This window comes from Syngnathus scovelli, chromosome 15 (assembly GCF_024217435.2).
Source record: "Syngnathus scovelli strain Florida chromosome 15, RoL_Ssco_1.2, whole genome shotgun sequence".
NCBI lineage: Eukaryota > Metazoa > Chordata > Actinopteri > Syngnathiformes > Syngnathidae > Syngnathus > Syngnathus scovelli.
This window is the reverse complement of record NC_090861.1, coordinates 4,850,587-4,869,763: the sequence shown is the minus strand read 5'-3', so window position 1 is coordinate 4,869,763 and position 19,177 is coordinate 4,850,587. Positions and strand designations below refer to the sequence as shown.

At 40.1% G+C, this 19,177-nt stretch overlaps 1 protein-coding gene across 16 annotated transcripts in view; it reads left to right on the top strand.

The window, feature by feature from the left end:
• Nucleotides 1-19,177, top strand: part of auts2a (activator of transcription and developmental regulator AUTS2 a) — a 172,209-nt gene that overhangs the window by 85,946 nt on the left and 67,086 nt on the right. For all 16 annotated transcript variants that reach the window (XM_049743489.2, XM_049743485.2, XM_049743482.2 and 13 more), the window contains one exon: nucleotides 18,700-18,729. In XM_049743489.2, the coding sequence (XP_049599446.1) occupies nucleotides 18,700-18,729 (30 nt within the window). The remainder of the gene's footprint in view (nucleotides 1-18,699; nucleotides 18,730-19,177) is intronic.

Sequence of the window (19,177 nt, the reverse complement as noted above, 5' to 3'; positions counted from 1 at the left end):
CGGAGGTGGACTCAAGCATGCTTCACTGAACGCTCACTTGAGCACATTAGTTGAACTTTACAAGAATTGCACTTTGTGTATTTACAAAAAACTGATCACGTAATGGGAAACTGCACAGATGGGCTGAAAGTGTGCCCACCCCATCCAGTGTGAACTTACATACAAGTAAATATTATGAGAGCTGCTTCTGAAGCTTTTTGAGAAATATATGTGTGGGAAGATAGTAAAGAACAATTCTTCCAAAAATTAGACTGTTTGATTTGACTCCCAATTTTAGTTTATTGTCAAACTAAACATGAAACTAGAAAAAAATGTAGTTTAATGCTAATGATAACAAATGATGGTAAATGGCATATCCAATATATCATTTATTTTTTTATTTTACTGCCTAACCATTTAAGCCACATGTGTCAAAGTCAAGGCCCGGGGACCAGATACGGCCCGCCAAATCATTTTAAGTGGCCCGCGAAGAAATTGTGCATCGAATTCATATGTCAATTCCAAAGTTTTGAATTGTTTTCACTTTTAAAAAGCAGCTTTTATTACCATTCTTTTTTTTTTAATAATTTCTATTTTTAAATATTTGATTTTGAAATATTTGAACAGTTTTTATTATTCTTTGTTTTGAAAACTAGAAATTCATCAGTTTCTTGTGTAGCCTATACTATATATACAATATGAGACGTTCATACATTTATTTGGGTTGACAATTTTAATGGCCCTTTGAGGCAAACGATACGGCCCGTGATAAAAATAAGTTGAACACCCCTGATTTAATCAATATCATATATTAGACCTACAGTGTTTGCACCTCTGCACGTAAAAAAAAAAAAAATTCTGTTCATAAAATATCAGCGAGAAGCAACTGGGTTAAAATGCACCAATCTTCTCCCCAGTACCTCAAATTCTTGCGCCCATGGCAGGACCTTGATGTCCAAAGTTTGAAGTTAAAAGTGGGTCCTGTTGTCCTGGCGGCCACAGAGTGATTCCTATGAGATAAGGGGCCCTTTCATCCCCTGTTTATCTTGGAGCTGCTCAGTCACGGTGAGGCTGATTCGCATAAACAGTGAAGCCTTCTAGGCAGAGCAGGCCACGAGACGACCATGCCGGGGATTTATTTTGACATCTTGCCGATTTGCGACTTGCTGTCAATGTGGAACTTTTCACATGTACTCTGAACTGAAAATTCACCGTGACAGACAAAATGTTTAACCTCAAGCAGGTCGCTAATGATTAAGGATGAGCGAGTGCAGATACCAAGTATTGGTGCCGATGCGGTATCGGTTCTTTTTTATGATCAGGAATCAGAAATTAGAATAGAATTTAATTTGTCTGTCATTCTTTCAAGGGAAAATTTAATGTATTAAAAGTACCCTCCAATTCCATTTCACCCTTCAAGGATCAACATTTTCTTGTTTTAATTTTCTGGAGAAACACATGAGAATCTTCCATAAATAAATATTGAGTCACTTGAAGGTGCTTGCCGCTTTTGCTCCATGTTTTGCCTAAGTAGACATCATAAATCATTTGCATGACTCACATGAGTAATTTTTTTTAATTTAGCCGGGGATTCAATTAGCTGGTGTCTGATGGGAGGCGGGAGGGGGGGGGGGGGGGTCTTACATGCAGCAGCATAATCACATTAAAAGCCATGAAGGGGCCCTTGTTAAGACCAAGAAATCACCTTGAGTTGGGGAAATAATCATTTGAGATGGGTAAACTCCAGCCAGATGTTTGTAGCCTGCTGTGCCCCCCCCCCAACATAAATAACTTCTATTAGTTGATGGTGGAAAACATCAATTTGTTGTTTTGTCAAGGAGATAGAACCTCTTTTAGTTCTTGATGACAATTTATTTAATCATAATCAAAATGCAGTAGACTGGAGTTCATCGTGAGTTATTTCCTGCTGAATAACAGGAATTAATCTGAAACATGTACCGTATTTTCTGCACTATAAGGCGCACCTAAAAACCTCAAATTTTCTCGAAAGCCGACAGTGCGCCTTATAATCAGGTGCGCCTTATATATGGACCAATATTGAGCCACTACAGCAGGCGTATCCAAAGTCCGGCCCGCGGGCCAAATGTATATATCTTATATATGGACAAAGTTTTAAAATGGGCCATTCATTGAAGGTGCGCCTTATAATCCGGTGCGCCTTTATATAAGGACAAAGTTTTAAAATGGGCCATTCATTGAAGGTGCGCCTTATAATGCCGAAAATACGGTATATATATATGTGAAATGTAAGAAAGTTAAATGCCACTAGGTCATTGGACAAGCCAACCAAGGATAATGCATCTATTCAAGTTTTTCATTTGGCCCCCCTGAAAGGCTCCATTTTATTCAATTTGTCTAAAAGCCACTGACTTATGTGACAGTTTAAAATCTTTATAAGTTGAAGTGGCTTCAATTCCAAGTGAGTGGCTTTTTTTTTTGTCCTGCCCTCTGATCTGTCCATCATTTTTACACACGAATCCAAAGAAAAGGAGTTGAACGCTGCAGAGTGGGCACCCTGCTGCGATCTCCTCACAGAAGCCAGAACACAGTGAAGAGCCTTGGGTGACTCAAAGTCAATGGAAACTGTGAGAAAGGCCAACTTGACATCATCTGTGCTCTCCCCACTTATGTTGTCACATTTTCGATAGTGATATTGGTGTTACTTGAAATTTACAAGACTTCTAATTAGAAAATCACATGCTGGTTCTTTATATTTCTTGATTTATAAGTTGCTTCTTTGGATTTTTTTTTCTATCAACTGCCTCTTTGCTTCTGATTTAAACGCAGTCTGACATTTTTCCCACCTTCACCAAATGATTACAATTGATCCACTTACCTAAAAAAAGTTAGGGTCCCAAAAACGACATAATAAAGCCATTAAGTCTTCTAACGGCCTTTCCAAAGGCAAACTTTATTGCAGTACTAACGTAAGGGCATGGAACCTGCAATTACAATTTCTAATGGGCTATTGACTCGAATAATTTAAATGTTGCTACGCAGCTTTATAGCAGCGAGGAGAGGATGCGTCTCGATTCAGGGTACTTGAACCGAGTCAACTACAGACGCATTGACCTCATGGATGTCGGGACTTAGTAGAACATGTGTTTTCTCTCTACACCCTCATGTGGTTCTTATTTCAATTGCTTAAGTGGACCCACCTCCGTAACCCTCGGTCATTTCGAAAAAGCCTCATGTATCCCTTTATTTGTGGCCAATTTAACTCCATGTCAGCTTCATTTTTTTTCTCCCCTTTGTTAATCTTTGATGTGTATGCCAAGACTTTAATTTCCCAATGATTCTGCAAATCCAACCACAAGAGCTAGTTGAAAATCTTCTGTGATTGATCCTAAGGTTTAAATCTGATTTAATTGCCTCTAATGCCACATTAACTCTTGTCCAAATATTTGACTTGTCATTCTAATTCAGTCAGCTCCTCCAAGAATAGCACGGTCATCTGTTTTTCATTGTCTCTGCTTCATCTCTTCTCTTCCACTCACTTTTTCCATCTCGCAGGCCCGTCTTTGTTTTTCTCGTTCGTTTTGTCACACACGTTGTAGCTGCATGTGATTATGAGCTTTTTTTCAACGCTACATCAGGATACAATTTGTCAGAGCCTAACAGCCCATTCTGTTCCGAGGGGTTAACATTCTGTTTGCGTTACAGAGCATTCAAACTGTAATTAAAACAACATTACATTCCCCATCTGCCAATCTGCCATAATCTACTTTAATTACTGTAATTAAACTATATTTATGTGCGCAAAATACTTGTAATTTAGCAAATTGCACTGTACACACTTAACATTTAATCAGCAACACTGGTGAAATGGAGTGATCAGTGTTTTCGGTTTGATTTTAGCACGAATCTAGTTCTGAAAGTCTCAATGGACGGAAGGTTAAGAAAATAATCTCTGGGAGATTTTTTTGGTGTGTTTCAATAGCACTAAAATGTCTAGCCTCTATGTAGCGACATGTTTCTCATTCAAGCTACCGTATTTTCCGTACTATAAGGCGCACCGGATTATAAGGCGCACTTTCAATGAATGGCCCATTTTAAAACTTTGTCCATATATAAGGCGCGCCGGATTATAAGGCGCACCTTCAATGAATGGCCCATTTTAAAACTTTGTCCATATATAAGACATATACTTTTGACCCGCGGGCTGGACTTTGGACACACCTGCTGTAGTGGCTCAATATTGGTCCATATATAAGGCGCACTGGACTATAAGGCGCACTGTCGGCTTTTGAGGAAATTGGAGGTTTTTAGGTGCGCCTTATAGTGCAGAAAATACGGTATATTTGCCACTCAAATACCAAAGTGAGTCAGCGCGGATAGGAATTAAAACTGCAGGTGTCTGAACAGTTGCTCCTGCAATATGAACATTGGCCATGCTTGCTTGTAGATTAATGGAATTAATGTGGGATTTGAACAGTTTTATCTTTATATTAGCGTTTAACAGTTAAGCCGTATATTGGCAGCATAGCGTAGTTCACTTAGCATTAGCGCTAAAAACAGCAAACATGAGTCATATGTAAGTTTATGACAGAAAACTGTTTTATCGAATTCCTCCAAAACAGTCTTTTAAAACGATGTGCCCTCCTAATTTTTTTTGAACGACACAATTGCATCTGCTCTGCTTAATAATGCAAAGCCTTCATGGCACTTGGTTAGAGAAGATGTTGAAAGAAGTAGCTTGCAGCAAATTATGTTATAAGATGGACACAGCACCAAATCCTCATTAGCTGACACGTAGTTCCTCTTAATTAGTTTCCATTCAATGTAATTAGCATGGATGAGACTAATCATTTGATGCGAAAGCAATCTAACGCTTGGGATAAGACGTCCTTGGCCTCACTTTCGTGTCAGGTTCGCAGACATTTTTCTTCAGGTGCTCTATCTTATTCCAAGCTTTCGGTGAATAACGAGCAACATTAATCATCTTTTTAAAGGGACGCCATTTTGTACTTTATCTTTCCGTGTACGTACATATTATGAACACTGGCCTTTTCTTTCCCGTTAAAAGCAAAGTCAAAACGATGTCATACCTTGCATTAAATGCCTTTAAATGTCAATTTTTTATTTGACTGACCCTTGACCTTATGGCAATGAGATTTAAGTTCACATTTTTATATGTGAAATCAAGTGGTAAAAGCCCTACAAGCACTCCAAAGTGCTTTTCTTGATGGAGCTTTATTTTAGCGACGTTGTTTTTGCAAACTCTTTCCCAATCAGAGTCAGAAGATGCCCAACCACTTCATGGTGTGAGGTTATGCAGGATATGAGCCTTTTATTTGATTTTCTGCCTGCTGGATTTGACTTCACTGTGTCTTTATTGATATAAAATACCACAAATGATCTGCTCGTTTTTTTTGAAACTCACTCACTGACCGCAAAATGTCCTCATTCCTAATCTTTTGGCTGAACACAAAAGGACGTGAGCTTTGGCCGACGGTTTAAAGTTTGATTTTCCCAGAGCGCCGGAGGCACGCGTTCCCTCATTCGCCCCCTCAGTGCGGTTGATTTGTGTCTGATTTAAAACAGAACTCTGTTTATCCCCTCCACTCACTGTTATTATGACCATGATTATTCAAGACTGGAAGTTTCGGAATAGGCCCAGAGTAAATTAGATGTGTATAGAGTAAACTATCATATTTCTGGCATTTCAACATATTTCTGTCAGTCGCTCATTTCTTCTGTTTCTTGTTATTTCTTGTCTTATACGCTTTTGCTCTCCCTCAGGCAAGTTCTTTTTTTTTCTGGACTATTTGGAATGAACTCTTGCCATATGCCTGTCGAGGTGCCAAAATAAAAAAAATAAAAATCGGAGCAGCTATTTTCTTGCGCCAAGTATTTGGCCATCTGCTTAAGTCTTTAACTGGCTGTACCATGGGGCTTTGTCAAACTTGAACTATAAAGTGAAATAGTTTTCTCTGGCCCCCACATCAAGCAAAGCAGTTGCACTGGTACTTCCAAACTATCTACCGTATTTTCCGCACTATAAGGCGCACTGGATTATAAGGCGCACCTTCAATGAATGGCCCATTTTAAAACTTTGTCCATATATAAGATATAGGCATTTAGCCCGCGGGCTGGACTTTCAACACGCCTGCTGTAGTGGCTCAATATTGGTCCATATATAAGGCGCACCTAATTATAAGGCGCACTGTCGGCTTTTGAGAAAATTTGAGGTTTTTAGATGCGCCTTATAGTGCGGAAAATACGGTACTGTAAAGCCCCGAATTTATATTGCACAAAGTGAAGTGTGTCTATGAATCTAAACCTGAATTTAAAAGAGAAAATGAAAAATGTGTGTTCATCAACCATAGCAAAAGAGATAGCATTTTTATGGGGGTGGGGTTCATTATACGCCACATAGGACACCATTATTAGCCCCATTACACACAGTGACAGCAGCACATTCATTCTCCTATACCTGCTTTTTAAAGCCACCCATTAATAATGAGGACTGCAGTAGGCTTTGTCTAAGAAGAAGGTCATTATAGAGCAGGCTTCTATTTGTCAAAATTACTTCATAATCACAGGTCACAAGAAGGCTTTTTGCTTTGCTTAATTATCCACTGGGTTAACCATCCATCAATTTTCTATACTGCTTGTCCTTAAGGTCGCAGGGGAGTCGATCCCAGCTGACTTTGGACAAGAGGTGGGAAAGACCATGGTCAGGTCACCAGCCAATCGCAGGGCAAATATAGAAAATTAGACGTTTACCTTCTGGCCTTCTTGAAATAACCACATAGCTTAGCCTAACGCTAACAACTGGCACAAAAAGCCACCTATAAGTAAATAAATGAGTATTGGCCATTGTTATAAACACAAATGGTGAAGCAACACATGTAGACAGCTCTGTCAAGGTCAGTTTAGTATGTATTAGAAGTTGCATGAATTCAGATTATGTTGTGAAAGTCTGCGTTAATTTGTCGCTGATGACCCGGTATTTTTTTCTTATTAAAGAAATTAATTGCTGGAGGTGGGGAGTGTTGAGACCAAAGCCGTAACAGTTTCTTTGCCTTTGTATGGTAGAGAAAATATTTCCACTCGGTGGTATTCAGTGTACAGTGCAGTATAATTACACCGCTTTTATCAGAATGACCTCTTTGGCAAACTTCACGAATTGAAGGAGACATCTGAGCTCCTTCATACTTCCTGCCTGCCCTTGTTTTATCCAAAAGACTTGCTTGAATGGATAATAGAGTCCTTTTTGTCCAAAGAGGCATAATGGAGGGTGGAGTGGTTCCTTTGGCAGACTACCATCACTTCCATGCTCTAGAGAAAACCAATACTGGTCCTATCAACTGATATATGACACTAATACACTGGCTGACTAGGGCCCTAAACAGAATAGAGGAATTGTTTTGACTTTTGACTGGTCGGAGGATCTATGACTCCCAGGTACCGCACTGTCTGGCCCTCGAGACTGCTCTAATTGCTTTACATCTGTACAAAGGTTTCTTGTAATCGGGCCTTCTCCCTCCATTTGTCTTCCTTTCAGTCTCCTTGTGAAGGCCTTAATTGGTCTTAGTGGGGCTCTTTTTTCCATTTAGCTCCCGGGCCTGAGCCAGAGGAAGACTTAACCTCAGGGGGCAGTTGGTTTTGCTGGCTTCTCGGGCTTGGTTGATTTCAGAAGAGAGGAATTCAATACTTCCTCTACCTTAAACACTTTAATTAATGTTCTCCTGACAAGCCTTTGCACGTAGCTTCTCATGAGGGCGGTTGTGCTCATGGGAGCTGCATAAGAATCAAGACTTGTTCTGCTTTGTGAGAAAATCTCCCATGTAGTCTCTGGTGGCCAATCGACATTTTGGGAGAATGTGAGAAGCAGATTTTTTTTTTTTTTTTAACGCTGTACAATATATTCCTCTGTTTTTTTTTTTTTTTTTCAAGGTTTGTACTGTCAAATTCTATAATTTTTTTACCTTTCTGTGTCAATCTGCTGAAATGCTTAGTATTTCCACCTTCATTACTTTTAAGGTATGTTTAGCCCATTTTAAGTTTGAAGTTAGCTTAATGTCAGAAATGCAACTATCAATTGTGAGCTCGCTGTTTGGTTTTGCCCTACTCTGCTCCCTTGGATTTCCTGCTGACTGACTGATATGGCGCCATGCTGCCAAGGCTTAAATAGCAGCTGTAAGCGTCCAGCTGCTCTCTGCCACACTCCACTTGTCCCCAGATGGCTCTGAGACGTTCCAGCAGCCCTCCGGAGGAGCGCTCATGAGGAAAGTGTTATGGAGTGGCTCTCCGAAACACCAGGGAGCATCCCTCACCGCACCAAAGCCACCCTCCTGCTTCTCCAACCGTCATGCCAAGAGCCCAAATTAGGGCAGGATTGTTCCAGCAGTTTCTTTTGCCAATTTACCAATGGGATGCACAGATGGCGCTGTCCACAGCATAAAGCAGGGCCCGAGAGAAGTGGGACGGAGGGATCTTGGAGGTAGCCCATGCCATGGCTGGCCTAGGATGCCACTGATATCCCTCAGGAGAGGTTCTCGTTGGTTCTCAGTAGATGACCAGCCAAAGTCTGGTGCGGTTTAGAGGTGTTGTAGCAAAATGTTTGCTTTCGGCCAAATAAGTGGGTCGATTCCGATGCAGGAACAGGATTGGTGCACAGGATGCAAATAGGAAAAGCGCATTCCATAACAATAATACCCGTGGAGTTTATTTGAAGTGGACTTTTAAAATCATTTGTCACGTTGTTGACTCAAGGTCCTGTATGGACCAGGGGTCTCATTTTGGGTCCCCCTCGCCTCTGTTCTCTCATCTGTCATTTCCTGTGGCCAGCAAAATAGGAAGTACGTCCAAGAAGTAGTGCTCGACCAAAGAGGGGGTGGGGGGAGGGGGGGGACTCCTTGCTCCGCTGACCTCAATGTTATCCTTTTCATGACAGGAAACATGCATAACCGTGAGCCCACTAATGCGAACCACATTCCAACACATCTTGATCAAAGCCAGACTGCCTGGACAACAAAGTGCCCATAATGCCACATTTTGACCATATAATTGGAAAGTAATTATATCTGACAAAACACTCCATCGAGATTTTTTTTTTTCCCCTCTGTTTCTTTTCCTCCTCCCCAGTGTCTTTGTTCTGTAAGAAAGCCCAGAGAAGAAGGCTTGTAATAAACCATGTGGGATATTGTGTGCTGAGTTGGCTTGAAAGCTCTCGAGTGGAGCTAAGGGTAGGTCAGTTTTTATTGGCGCACAATTGCTTATTCAGAGACTTTATAACAACACTCAAGGGTAGCAGTAACCAGTGGCCCAGAAAAACACTGGTGCCTCTTATGACAACTGACTCTTATTCCCTGACAAGACACCACTTTCACTAAAAACTCTCTTCACCAGCCTGGATTTGATTATTTACTCTGATAACAACCCAAAGTAGAGTCGAGAGACTTTTGTTGTCTTCCCAGATCCTCGCTAAAGATTTATTTATATCTCCTATGTATATTTACAACATGCATTATACAAAGTTATGGTTGTGCAAAGAGTGATTTAGTTTGACATTCGACGTCGGGAATTAAAAAGGCTGACTGCAAAGGGGAAGAAACTGTTCCATGAGGCTTTGCTCCAAATGAAACATTAGAATTCTGTCAGATGGGAATGATTGGAACAAGTGGTGACAAGGAAGGGAATGGTCAGCCAAATGGTTTGCCGTTCGATTTAAACGTTTGGCGCTGATTTAGCGTGATTTCAATGGTAATTGCACATCCATTTTTTATTCTCGTACTATTAAGGGTGATTGTAGTGGCTGCAGTTTTCCTCGAATCACTTTTAGGGTAAGAATTGGACTACCTTGGTACTTAATCACAGAACTCCGCATTGGGTGGCCACTGAGCTCCTTACCAAGCTTGGACAACAGATTTTTTATTTTTTTTTTTGTGCTGCATGCATTGTTGGAGTCACACCGTACCATTTTTTATGCTAATTTTTCCGTACCAATTTTCTATCATGTCAGTCCTCGGCCAGGTTCTCACCCACTGACCTCATCTTTATTTAATTCAATATGTTTTTAAGAGCCTACAGTACTTGATATCCTGCTTATTTCCAATACGTTGTTGTGAAGGAGGGAGGAAGCTGGATGAACGTAGAGCTAGGGAAATATATAAATAGCCCAAACAAACATACAAACAAAAAGCCTCGTGTTTATTAACACCCATGGGATAAGACAGGAGGTGAGTGCAGGAAATCATTAGCACTAGAGTCAAACTACGCTCGTTTGATCTTACTGATGGAGGAGCAAATATAATTTGGTGCGCTGCGAGTAATTTGTTTTAGCACTTAGCATGGGTTCCTTTTAATTTCGTTCTGCCTCGCATCCATCTTTCCGAATAAATATTTTTATTTTGTACAAAGCGCTTCTTTGTAAGCCTCGCAGCTCAAAGACCAGCTTTCAACAACAACTAATGTTTATTCATATTTGCTTGTTTGCATCTGTTGTAGACAGTGACAGGAGCGTGTAGTGTATGCTTCTATTTGAATAGTTTCTGTATAATGAGGCGACTCAGATGTAGCCCGTGACAGCTCGCAAAGGGAGGGAGAATAACGAAGTGTTTTTTTTCTCCCACAGCGGCTCTAATTATCCGGAAGACGGTGCTGAAGCTGCTGCATCTGTTTTTTTTTGTCTCACCTTATGTCCTCAATTTGGAGGAAGTTTTTGACGATGCAGCTGTTTCTAAAATGTCCAGTTCACGTAAATTAGCCATTGCCAACAAATGGTATTAAGAGCTACCGTATTTTCCGCGCTATAAGGCGCACCTAAAAACCTCCAATTTTCTCAAAAGCCTTATAATCAGGTGCGCCTTATATATGGAACAATATTGAGCCACTACAGCAGGCGTGTCCAAAGTCCGACCCGTGAGCCAAATGTATATATCATATATGGACAAAGTTTTAAAATGGGCCATTCATTGAAGGTGCGCCTTATAATCCGGTGCGCCTTATATATGGACAAAGTTTTAAAATGGGCCATTCGTTGAAAGTGCGCCTTATAATCCGGTGCGCCTTATAGTGCGGAAAATATGGTAATTTAAAAGGCCATATGTAATGTAAATAACCGGTCACAAAATTTATTTTTATCATCCCTAATGGAATGTAGGGTTTTGCCTTAAATGTTGTTGGCATCCAACTGTGGAACCTTCTCTCGTTTTTTTGTTGTTGTTTTTTTCATTTCACATTTATCACTTTTCAATTCTCACGGACAGACGACAACACACATAACAATACACGTTTTTTTTTTCGAGGGCAAGAAAATGTTTTCCTCTCGTTCTTAAACACACAACACAGGCAACATCTACAATTTAAATTGCTTTTGTTCTCACCACTGCAAATTGTTTAAGGAGACCTGGGCTTCAGAACACTGAATGACCCTGAGAGACACGAGTCTCTGATTTATGTGTCATAATAATGTCCCATTTATCATTTAGGAATCACAGACATGAAATTACGTCCATTTTCAGGGGCTGGAATGTATTAAGTGACTTAACTGCGAACATTCTAGTAATTTATTATACTTACATTCCAGATTGTTTTATTTTGAATCACCTCCCTCATTTGCAAATTCTTCCACGTGGGTTTTGGCATGGTCCTTAGATTGATCAGATTGTATACACAATGAATTGGCGTCCTGATTTCAGATACATGTCATCATCTTGTTGTAAGATTATAGATGTTTGCAAATGCATTAGCATGTCTAGCTGCCAGCACGGCCTGACAAACAGCATGTGTTCTAATGGGAGGGCACCGAGGCCCTCTCCATACCTCAGCTGTGTGTCTGGCAGAGCCTGCAGGGGTTGTTAGCATTGACAGCGCCAGTCTTTCTGCATGAGACTTGCAGGCAGATTGTTGGCAAAGCTAGGTTGTTACTCTCTGATGGGTGTCAGCTGGCTGCCAGCCTTTTCCTCCTCCGCCACCTTGCATCCATTCCCATCATGGTGTATGTAAAAAAAAAAAAAAAAGAAACTTTATGGAGCCCCATAATGATACGTAGCAAATGTGCAGCACAGGGGTGATTGTTAACTGCGGCAGCTGCTCAGATAGCCTGGATGATGGAAAATCAGTGGGACCTCATTTTGCTTTGCTAGTATGAATATTAATGGCTCGTTTCCAGGCCATGGCTAATGATGAGGAAAATTCCCTAATAAAAACTTGATGTGATGGGCAACGACCCGAGGGGTCACTGGAGATATTCAAAGTTAATAGTGTGCCATCAGGTGTGAGGAGTTAAGTGATTAGAGGCACAGAACCTAATCCTGATGCACCCCCATTCCCCTTGCCTCCCTCCCTCTGCCAAGAATCAGTATGAGGGAAGGGCAGGAAGTGGGAGAAGAGAGAGGCTGCTATTCATTGACAGTAGCTTTGCACCTTATCCTTAACTAAGTCATGAAGTAATGCTAAAGCAGGGGTGTCAAACTTATTTTTGTCACGGGCCGCATCATAGTCATAGTTTGCCTCAAAGGGCCATTAAAATTATCAACCCAAATAAATCATATTGTATATATAGTATAGGCTACACAACAAACTGTTGAATTTCTAGTTTTCAAAACAAAAAATAATAAAACTGTTCAAATATTTATATTGAAATATGGATATATGAAATTCAATATGAAATATTGAAATCAAATCAAATATTTAAAAATAGAAATGATTTTAAAAAATGAATGGTAGTAAAAGTTGCTTTTTAAAAGTGAAAACAATTTGAAATTTTGGAATTGACGTATGAATTCGATGCACAATTTCTTCGCGGACCACCTAAAATGATTTGGCGGGCCGTATCTGGCGACCGGGCCTTGACTTTGACACAGGTGAGCTAAAGCTTACAATATAAGCTTTAATATACTTTATAAGATGTTGGATTATTTCAGAATTTGTTCCAAAAAAATTTAAATATAATAGCAATTATTGTTATATTTAAAAAATATTTTTTTTGTTATTTTATTTTTATTTTTTCCAATTCAAATCTACTGAGTTTAAGCCACATTATTGGTTTAGTGTAGTGTCAATTTTCTATATCGCAAAAATCTGACATTTTGGGTGTAGGCTTTTTACATCCAACGTATATTGTTATAGCTGTACGGAATTAATACAATCCAGATTTAAAACATGGTCTCTGAGTGAGTTGAAAGCAGAATATAATATATTAAGAATGCACTCCGGGGTAGTGAAACCATAGGTCACAGGCTATAAAGTTCAGATTATTTTATGGAAGACTTCATTTTTCTGCCCTTCTCCCACGTCATCCCTCCCTTAGCTCAAATTCACCCTGTGACTGGAATTCAGGCTTTGCAGTCAAATAGAAAATTTTGTGGCTCAGCCTTTACATCTGAAAGGAAATTGCATTCAGATGTTAGCTTGCTGCTTTTGGCCGGATCTTCACATCTGGATCAGACCCGATTGTATTAGTCCAGACAAAAGTCTGGTCCTCCCTGACGGAACGTTTTTGGCTGCCTTTGCCTTATATGACTACATAGAAGTGCAAGCTGTTTTCTCTTGCTTTTGATTTCTTTCCAGCTCTTTTGTGTCCAATACTTTTATACGACAGCTTGACATTAAGCAGATGTTGTGGAAATTGCATGTTCAATGTCATCGCTGCGGAGCCAAACTCATTTTAAAGAGCTGACCCAGTCAGGCATGTCATGTTGTATTTCACTCAACGAACTGAACTTTTACACGTATTTACAAAATATGTCTTTCATAGAAATTGTTAAATTAAAATTTCATCTACTGGCCAAAAGAAAGTTCAGGCATCAAATAGGATGAGGTCAGTTTAATATTTTTGTTATTTCATCTCCCTTTTTATTTTTTTATTAATTCCCTGTGCTGACTTCAAAATGATTAAATTCTGCATTTTTATGTAATATTATGGCATAAATTTTCCATTTATCATCAATGAATGTCTATTTTGAGAAATCTCCATACATAGGGCACATCAGGTTACTTCAAATTAAGAGAAACAAATGAGTACAGCGAATAAGTCAAACTTTAGTTAACTTCAATATCCATCAACATAAGATGTCGATTGGTGAGAAGATCAAATGATTTTAAGTACGCCTGAAAATATACAATAAAAATGGGACGAGAACTCAACAAACGCTAAGCTTCAGCTAACCTGTGACTCTAAACAGTCTTTGTTTGGGACTTTCATCTAAATTTGTATGTTCTCCCACTGCTCTGTAGCTCCACTACAAAATGTAAAGGACAACAATTGAAATATTTATCTGTGCCCAGAATTTGTGAATTGGCATGTCAAAAAAAAAAGTCCATTCGTCAACTTGGTCCCTGTGAATAATGTAGTATTGCCCCAATGGCCAGCAGTAGGACAAGGCATGCTGCCATATCACGCCGTTATGGCAGAGAGGCGCTCTGGGCTCCGAGATGGCAATCAAGGCTTGATTTGCCAACACATTTCCAATGATTAAAATGTAATTAGCACAAGCGAGCACCTCCTCCCCAGCTAATTTCCACACACGCTGTGACAGGCAGGCGGTCGACGGCAACCAGGCCCCAGCAGCAGATGGAACAGAATGCACCAGGAGGGAGGGGCGGGGGCGGGAAGGGTACCATTTTGCCCTGCGACTGTTTGTATCCGAAAACCATCAGGATGCTCAGCTATATCTGGAAGGAGCTGTTAGCGAGGAGCCCTCGACAACACCTCATTAAATTGGCACCGTCAGAGCTGACCGTGGCAATGGCTGCCATCGCTCATGCTGTTCCTCCAGCTTCCAGGCATGCAAGCATTCCTCCCCCTCTTTTTTTTAACCCCTTCAGCCATGCTAAAGGACAGCCTGGCTCAGCCTGATAAACAGACCCCATCCTGTGAGCAAAGGGATGCTTTCATGAAACCACTATCAACCATAATTAATTATTTGGTCATGGATAGAGAGCAGCTTTACCTGAGGCTTCACGGGGTGGGGCGGGGTGGGGGGGTGGGGGGGGACCACTTCACATGCAGTTGCATTTTAGGAAAATGCGTAACTCTGCAGGCCGATTAGAAACCAAACCGTTAATGACACACTGTTTGAATTCAGTTCCATTATTTTCAATATATTTGTCTTGAAAACATCATATGTTAGTCATTTCAGACCAAAGGATTTCTCTGAGGTTTTGTTGGCAAAGGTAATGTCGTAACTTGCATACCTCTTTTATATGTGTGATGTGGTTAGGTCTGCAGATTTTTTTTTTTTTTTTTTGCAGCGGTGACTTGTGGTGCGGTTGATAGTTTAGCTGTAACATTTCGGATTCGGTGCACGCCTTCTAATGTTCCCCTCTGCTTTTCAAGAAGTATTACTCACATATGGGGAGGATTTAAAACACGAATGATTCACTCTGACTCAAAAGCAATGTAAACAAAGGCTTGATGCTCAGACAGAAGGTAAAGAAATTTATAGGAGCGTGCGGCCAAAAGCAAGAGCCCAATGAGAGTGCTCCGTCCGGATACTGGCCAACATCAACAACTCTTAGAGCTGAAGTTAATGTTTGACAATCTTGAGTTACTTAAACTCAACACGAGGTTCTTGTTATAGACTATAATACTGCCCTCTGTAAATGGTGAGCACTTTCTTTTGTCAGCTGGACCCCTTCTTGGACTTATGGTTTGCTTATTGTATGTGATGGTTGCTTTGAGTTAAAATCTGTGTCGATCTCAATGGCACCACTGTTGTGATTTTACATGAAAATGATTATTTTGTAAGAAATTTAAAACTGCTGGAATGGAACGGACCTCGTTTTGATGTGTAGCGTTTAAATAAGGTGCTGGAGATTTATTCATGAGTTGTCATTGGAGCAGGAACTAATTTTCGGGAGTCAACTTTTTAAATAATAACATACACACAGTGGTGGAATTAGATATTTCTCTCATTGTTGTTTTTTAAATCATTGCCAGATATGTTTACACCACATTGATCTGTTTTTTTTTTTAATGTCCATTTCTGATTTTAGTGAAGATCAAAAACATCTTTCAAAAAGACATTTGTTTCCCCTGTTTGAAGATATTTATGCTATGATGACTCAGTGAGTGACAGCTCCGGCTTGTTTGTATGCGTGGGATATTTTTTTATCATTATACAGTCATTTGTTAGCATTTTTCTTTTTGTGTGAAATCTCCTCCCATGAAAGGATGATTTTATTGTTTGTGCTTGCATGTCAAGGCTGATTTTCAGCTTTTTTTTTATTATTATAAAAGGTATTTCAATTTTATCAACTTTCTATTTTATTCCCCCATTTGTTGCTTTGGGAAATTTACATACCTCTATTCCCATGGAAAAGAACATAATGATAGCAATTTATTTTCTTTTCTCTTCCCGCACTAGCAGCTCGAGCGCTTCGTTTAGCGCTACCTGCGAATGCGACAGGCGGCGGGATGAGAAGTGAAAGAGAGCAGTTGATTAAATCATCATCAAGTCGCAGCACAGAAAGTCAATTCTGCTTGCCGTCTAGAATGATATCCTTTTATCTTAAAGTAATGAGCTATGGCACTTTTGCATCGGATAATACGATGAGTTCCATTAGGATGTTCCATTTGCTTCTCGAGCGAGGGCAAGTCATTCCAGCCGGCTTCTCTCTTGGCAATCAAAGCAATCGGCTACGCGAGCAAGAAAGGGGAAAAGAGATAAAGAAGAACTGGGGAGAAAAAAAAAAGTTGCTCCCAACATGATAGATAAAACGCAAATAATGTTGCTTATTTGAACCTGTCGCACGCCCGTGTTCCCGATTGCGTGGCGTGTACCGTCGGAGGAGTCGCTAATGAGTACTCAGTGTGCTGTCACGTTCTGACAGACCTCAATAGATCGAAGTTGTCGAGGCAGCTAATACTGGGATTTTGTCTGCGGCTCCATTAGTCGCTTGTGAGTGGGAGGCCACGACTGACAATTTAGAACAGATGTTACTCTTGATTCCAAAAGCAAATTGGATGTATAGAAATGCAAACACATTTGTTTAGCTATTTGCTTATTTGTACTAGTTCGCCACGCTTGCGAGGGTACAGACAGAATATTATGTGGGCTAAGACATGTTGGTTTGTCATTCTTACTGATGCGTTCAATGTCGTATGGATTTCTTAGTTTGTCACGGTAATACTTTAAAATCCAAACTAGACCTGGAACTGTATGGTATATTTACCGTATTTTCTGGACTATAAGATGCACCGGACTATAAGGCGCACCTTCAATGAATGGCCCATTTTAAAACTTTGTCCTTATATAAGGCACACCAGACTATAAGGCACACCTTTAATGCTTCATGTCAGATTTTTAATCCAAATCAAATCATTCTCCATTTTATCTTTTTTATTTCAACTTCAGACGCAACAAATTACTTTATAATCACAAAATAATGATCCATAGTCTTTTTGATTCATGATTCATAGTCTTCAGCGGGCCACTTATGATTGATCTCATGACACAATGCTTCGGGCCAGTTTAAATTTAGGAATTTGGTCCATATAGTATAAGGCGCACCGGACTATAAGGCGCACTGTCAGCTTTTGAGAAAGTTTTAGGTTTTTAGGTGCACCTTATAGTCTGGAAAATACGGCACCCTGAATTGTTTTTCTTGCTGACCAAGAGAGAAGATGTGGACAAACATGACTGTCCATGACCTTTGGCACCACCTGACCTCACAAATGTTCCTTGGACCCGAATTCTCCCTAACAAAAGTCTTCCCAATAAAGTGGAAGAGTGTGTGCGTCCAGAATTTTATCCTAACTCAGTTCCTGCAGGCCAATTGTCCTTTCTAATTAGAACCTTGACTCCCCGTTCTCATTTATTCATCCTGCCGAGAAGGTTGTTGGCGTTCACAGTACTGGGGATGGATGTCGGAATGTTCCAGAGAGAGAGAGAGAGAGAAATAAAGAGCAAGGGAGCATCTGAGGAGTGTTTGCCCAGTGCGTTTATTGCCACTGCATAATTTATGAGTTGCTGGAGCTGACCATCATGGCAGCATGCCGCCGGCTGCCCCAGGGGCCATGTGGGACAGGCCTGTAAATTGGATGCTATGCTCCTGCTGAGCTCGCATGGCCCCCTTTTAGCATCCAGTCTGAGAAACATACCCTAGCAGCCACATGGCCAGCCTTCTACCTTAGGCTCCAGATCAGCAAAAAAAAAAAAAAATTGATTGAAGTGAGAAAGATGGAGAGCCAAGACAGAAGTGCCTTCTGTCGTTCACTCCCAGGGCTGTCAATCTTTTCATCCTCACAAATATATGATGCCAAACCCTGCCTATATTCCCCCCCAGTGCCTTCTTCATTACTGACTTCAGTGCTTCTCTGCACCTCAGCCATATGCACAACTTTGGGGCTGCCAGTCACCCAGCGTGACACTAATTAGTTGATAAAGAATTAAGTGGACCTTGAAATTGAAATTGGAAGAGGGTGGGAAAAAAAAAAAATCAAATCTAGCCACCTTTTTCCTGTCTCCGTTGACAAGGTTGTCTTGCTTCTCTCCTTCTTCATCCCAAGCCTCAAGGAACAACACATTCCATGGAATAATAATTGATGTTGTTCTTCTTCATGAGCTTCCAACTCCACAATTAGCTTTTTTTGCTAACTTGGGCACATTTGCGCATAATAATACCAAGATTGAGTCAATTTATGACATTCACTGTCCTTGGAAAGATTAAATATGCCATAAATTTGAAGTGTGTGACAGTTTCAGATGCATGGAACCTCATCAAGTTTTTTTTTTTTTCTTTCAGTGTGATACGGAGACTGACCAGGATAGCAAGGTAAGCCTGACAGTTTTTATCCCATTGTGGGTGTGTCCAAATCACTTCTGAAAAAGATTCACTGTTCAGCCTGACAGTTAAATGCAATTAGAATGAAACACCCTATGAAGACATACTACCTCACTTTAATTAGTTATGGATTTGTTATAAATGTTCTTAATGACCTTCAAAATATAAATTAGACTGCATATTATCATATTTGTTTTATCTAGGAATTGATAAGAAAAGCATTTGCATGATATCATTTGAGGTCAAATGAATGTGAACAATTCAAGTATCAGAAATATCCAAGAATTCCAAGGTTCAGACATAAATACAAATGATCATATAGACATCTTAAAAATAATGAATTAATAATTATTTAAATAAAAAAATATCTGAGGATTTTTTTTCCCCTCATCTTGCTTAGACAGTGCAGCAAATTGAGTCATTACTCAGTGTTGTCCAT